The sequence below is a fragment of the Coffea arabica genome, chromosome 2c (assembly GCF_036785885.1).
Source record: "Coffea arabica cultivar ET-39 chromosome 2c, Coffea Arabica ET-39 HiFi, whole genome shotgun sequence".
Classification (NCBI taxonomy): Eukaryota; Viridiplantae; Streptophyta; class Magnoliopsida; order Gentianales; family Rubiaceae; genus Coffea; species Coffea arabica.
The window spans coordinates 29,094,373-29,099,547 of record NC_092312.1 but is presented as its reverse complement, the minus strand read 5'-3'; the positions used below and the strand labels follow the sequence as shown (position 1 = coordinate 29,099,547).

Here is a 5,175-nt window from a genome sequence, read left to right as displayed (position 1 = left end):
GGACTAAGTGCTCAAAAATTAACACTATGCAAAGTAACTTTGAGACCAAACTTTAGGGGGTTCGCTGCCATTTACCCTTGAATTTATTAAGAATCCCTATCAAGAATATCCTTCTTGTGTTTGTAGAGTATTAACGAATCACGATTTGTAGTTTTTGGTTTGCAAATCGAGTAACTTTGCTATATGAAACACAATTTTAAACAGTAATGACGTTTGAAGTAATTCGTCCATTCTCATATTCCAGCTTTCTTTCTGTGCATTATCTAATGCGGTGCTTGAGGATCGAGAGCCTGGGCATAATTATCAAGACATCAAGTAAAGTTTGATTCCTATTTTCTAAAGCTAGAGAGTTCATTACGGGTTTGACTCATCAACCAACTCGATTAATACTGCTCTGATCACAAGCCCTGCAAAGACCTGATAGGGTTTGATTAAACATCTGCTGAGAGCAAAGTAACAGCACTTTCTGCTGCTAGAGAAAACTGAACTGATTCAAGGATGCTGTTGGGAATAGGATTCCTGAATACCACTTTTGTACAATTCCGCTGCTGATTCTTTTTGTTTTATAGTATTAGTCTTTGATGCAGGATACTATTCAAGGCAACGCGCGCAGCACCGATTTCATTCTTCAAGAGAGGTATACTTCCATTTTGGAGGCATTGTCATGGCTGGATCACAGGCCTCACAAGTTCCATTTAAGTTCAATTAAGGGCAAAATGGTCATTTTATTTACACCACAATCCTACTCGACGGGAAACTTGGCCTTTTAAATATTTAGGGGGTGCCATTATTTAATGGTTGTAGTAAAATGATCATGATAAAATTGTCTATTTCGATGATTCGATTTATTTGTGCTAAAAACGATAGTCTTATTTACCTATTTATAGAGCTTTTTTTTTTCAACTTTTAACGTTGATTTTGTGATTCGAATCAACTGTTTCATGCACCGATGCTCAATGACATTTCTGACAAGGAAAAAAAGCACCGGTGGTTCTACGAAATGATATACCAAACGTTTTCTCGAGCAAAGTCCCGGTGCTTCTGTCGAATGATACACATGTTGAATTTTACATTTTACATTTTACATCCTTGAATTTTATTTTTTCTTTGGATCTTAAATTTTAATTTTTAGGCATTTTGAATCCTAACTTCTCAAATCTGCCCCACTTAAGTCCAGCTGACACATAACTGATAGGCATATAATGTATCTATTTTGCATGCTTGATAGGAATTGTTAAATGATAGAAACACCAAAACCTAAATATCTAACACATTTTTATATCAAGTACACATATTATAGGCATACGTACTTTAAGTGGTCTAGTCCCACTGTTATTGTGTTTTCTTGGTACTCTAATGATAAAATTTACATTCCTTTCCTCAAATTTAAACAGATAGGATGCCAACCTATCAAATACCAATCATTAAACTGTGGTTCTAACAGGAATGGCCCTAAGGGGCACTGCCTTGTGTAATGTTAGTGCAGACTTTTCGCTCATGTCAAGTTGCTCTGGTTTGATTTCTTCTTCAAGCTTCCAATCAAATTTATGAAGCAAAGAAGCCACCATAATGTGCACCATCCTATGAGCCAGTGGCAGTCCAGCACAAATTCTCCTTCCCGTGCCAAAGGGAAGGAGCTCAAAATGATTGCCTTTCACATCAATGTTTCTGTCCATGAATCGTTCAGGTAGGAACGAATTTGGATTTGGCCACAAGCTTGGATCCCTGCCCATAGCCCACAAGTTAACCAAAACTTCAGCATTTTGTGGCACCATGTAGCCATGGATTTCTGTATCACTCTCAGCTTTGCGAGGCAGTAGGGGGCCAGCGGGGTGAAGCCGAAAGGTCTCTTTAACTAATGATTGCAAGTAAGGGAGATTTGAGATATCTGATTCTTGAACGAGCTCACTTTTTCCAACAATTTCCACGATCTCATCTCTAGCTTTTGATTTTATTTCAGGACTTCGTAGTAACTCTGCCATCGCCCATTCCACGGTGGTTGAACTTGTTTCTGACCCTGCAATGAATAAATCCTGAAATAGAGAGGGGATTTGATCAGCCAATCATTTTTTGTTTCAGTTGATATTCTGATTCAGCTAATGAGTATTTACACACGAGGTATTATTTCAGGTCTCTTGACGTACATGACAATATCAAATCATTTTACTATTGATTAATCACTGAAGATTGATTCAGACTTAAGCAAGTTGATTGAGTTCAATTGACGATTATCGGTTTCAAAAATAATGGCCAGAACAAATTGGAATTGCTTCTAAATTCTTAGCAATGCTGAGCAATAGCTATTTGCATTATATTATGGTCACCAGGTCCGAAAAACTACCTTGATTTTGCATAATTCACGAGTTATTAGTACCCAGTTAAAGTTTGTGTTGCTAATTCAGGAGCATTTACTCACCAGAAGGAAATGTTTCAAGCTATGGTAACTTAATACAGCTTCATTTTGCTGATTAAGATCAAGGAGGGTTTCCAAGAAGTCATTTTTCCTTGTATAAGTGAGAGATGCGTCTCTTTCTTGTACTCTTCGGCGTATGATACCATCAATAATATCAAGCAGCTTTCCCATATAAAACTTGGCTCGACCCTTTAGACGCTGGGGATCTATCGCTTTGAGGATGGGAAAGATGTCCGCAAGATTAGGACTGCCAAAAGTTTTCATCATACTCCATACAGTTTCTTTAATTTCTTCGGACGAGATAGAATCTGATTGTCCAAAACCAACCGAGAAGAAGGTGTTCCACATCAAGCTGAGAGATGTTGAGAAGGCAGCTTCACCAATATTTACAGCTTGCCCGTTGATACAACATTCTTGTACATAGTTGCACAGATGCTGCACCATTTCTTGGCGGAGCCCTTGACCAGCTTTGAGTCTTTCTGATGAAAATATATGTTCTTTGCATACTTTGCGAAGAATGCGCCAGGAGCCTTGTGGTGGTGACCAGAAAATAGACACTTTATGGTGGTCAAATGCTGTGACGGCATCAGGAAGCATTCTGACAGAGAACTCAAGATCATGTTCATGAAGAAATTTTTTGGCAATTTCCGGTGATGAAACAACTATTATTGTTCTGCTTCCTAGCTTAATTGACAATAGAGGTCCATAAGTTTGAGAGACTTTCGCAAGTGATGCGTGGAAAGGTTCACTGGTTCGGAACACACCGATGGTTTGAAATAGGGAAGGTCCTGGAGGGAGTTTCTTGGCCCTGTGCTTGCTGAAATTCGTTATGACAACGTGAATACAATAGCCAATAAGAGAAAACAGTACTACTAGCAGCCAAAAAGGGATGGTTGGAGGATTCATAGTTTCACTGCCTATGCCACTTTTTCTAAGGTTATATGCGTGCTCAGTGCACCTATTGATTTCTTAGAATGTGCTGGAGGAGGATGCATTTATATAGGCGTCGCCACAGGGAAATTGCGATATGAAGAATTGGCAAAGTGCGGTACAATGTTTCATAGCGATGTTTGCTGGCTGAATCACGCAAATTCTGCCCTGAATCCCGTGTGATTTTACTGCTAATATACAGCCACCAGAATTAATTGCATAGGCAAGAGAGGGATTTCTCCTGTTTCAGAACATTCGGCGCTTGAAAGGAAACTCTAGCTACTGCTTCACTTTTGTGAGCTACAGAAAGAAGAGAATAGAGGCTGCTAACTGTACTTTGCTAATGCACTAGAGGATTTTCTAAAGCTAACTCCAAAGAATATTATGTCAAAGAATTTCATATTAATGAAACAAAACGAACAGGTTTGCCACCTGCCCAACTACGTCTGTTTTTTTTTTTTTTTTTTTCAGTAAGGAAATGATAGGATTTAAGAAACGAGGAAGGGATAGTGGGATTTATATTCAGAATCTCTTATTCCTGACAACTTATACATTTTATGCTATGAAATGAACTCAATCCAATTTATCCACCACTATTTGCAAGAAAATCTTACGACCATGTGAATGAGTGCTATTTTTCACCTTAGAATCATATTTGAAGTAGATATCAAAAAACATAAAAAAAATTTTTTTTTTTAGCTAGCAAAGGAGGAATATGAAATTTAGGAAGCGGAAAAGAGGAAGGAGGATTTGAATCCAAAACCTATAAATTTGGAGTTTCAACCTTGATCATTAGACTTAGGCCTTCTCAGCGTGGTAGAGATCATTCATCATTAAAAGCTTGCATTTTTTTTTTTTCTCAAGCCTGTTACTTAATTTTAGGAGAACTTTAATGTGCTAGCTTTGGGGCCACGATAAGCTAGCCCTAATTTAGAGGTAGTTAGGCTGCCAACCGACTTTGAATTTTAATTAGAAATTGTAACCTCCTAAGTGATTGAATCTTAAATGCTAGCAGCAGGCAATTAGACTTTTTAATTATAGAATCATCGAAAATCGATTGAGAGTACTACAGAAATTGAAACAAAAGCTAGTCCGAGGTGCAATTGATGCTTGAAGAACATAATTTTGAGACAAAGGATTTTTGCCCAGGTAAAAATGTTTAGGGTAAATGACAAGAACAGCCCCAGAATTGGTCTTGGATTCCTTTGTGGCGAAAGCTGTCATGATGTTTTTCTTGGTAATGTTATCAAATGATGCTATGCGTTTCAATAAGCCGGGGCAGGATGAAAGTTTTGTGTCATAAGATCAAACTTAAGCTCAATTACATTTTGCCTCCTTTGTAATTAGGTGTTAGTAACAAATAGTCCCATGTGTTCATGAAACCTAACCTGCAAATTCCCCATGATGACATGAGTAGTCTATTGTATTTGGGTAGCAAAAAGATAATTATGCCCTCATTGTTAGAATATTGTCAAATGACCATTTGTCTGTTTCCCTTTCTTCTTGTTGTTTTTCTTATTATTGTTTAAATTTTGTATTCCTCCTCCTTAATTTCTAGGGAAAATGCCAGTTTTCATTCCCAAACTTTGGGGTAAGGACACATTTCGTCCCTCAACTTTTGGGCACGATACATTTGATATCTGAATTAATAATTTTTTACCAATGTCATCCTCAAACGGCAATTTAGCCAATTTTTAACGGAATTGGTCACGTGAAAATTACATGACCGTTAAGTAAAATTAAATCACATTTTTAACAAAATTTGCCAGTTTCCCATAAAGAGTTGGTATGTTATGGGCAATTTATTATTTTTTTTAACTTTCACATATTTA

General features: G+C 37.4%; 1 protein-coding gene across 1 annotated transcript; it reads right to left on the bottom strand.

The window, feature by feature from the left end:
• Positions 1 to 1,345: 1,345 nt before the first annotated feature.
• Positions 1,346 to 3,325, bottom strand: LOC113722996 (cytochrome P450 76T24-like). Its single transcript, XM_027246247.2, has 2 exons — positions 2,417 to 3,325; positions 1,346 to 2,033 (listed from the first exon to the last, which is right to left on the bottom strand). The coding sequence occupies exons 1-2, from the start codon at positions 3,317 to 3,319 to the stop codon at positions 1,425 to 1,427; spliced, it is 1,512 nt and encodes a 503-aa protein (XP_027102048.1). The 5' UTR covers positions 3,320 to 3,325; the 3' UTR covers positions 1,346 to 1,424.
• Positions 3,326 to 5,175: the final 1,850 nt, after the last annotated feature.

Coding starts and splice junctions, on each gene's coding strand:
- LOC113722996 (XM_027246247.2), bottom strand. CDS start 3,319: ATGAATCCTCCAACCATCCCTTTTTGGCTGCTAGTAGTACTGTTTTCT. Junction 2,034..2,416: donor GCTTGAAACATTTCCTTCTG/GTGAGTAAATGC, acceptor TCTCTATTTCAG/GATTTATTCATTGCAGGGTC.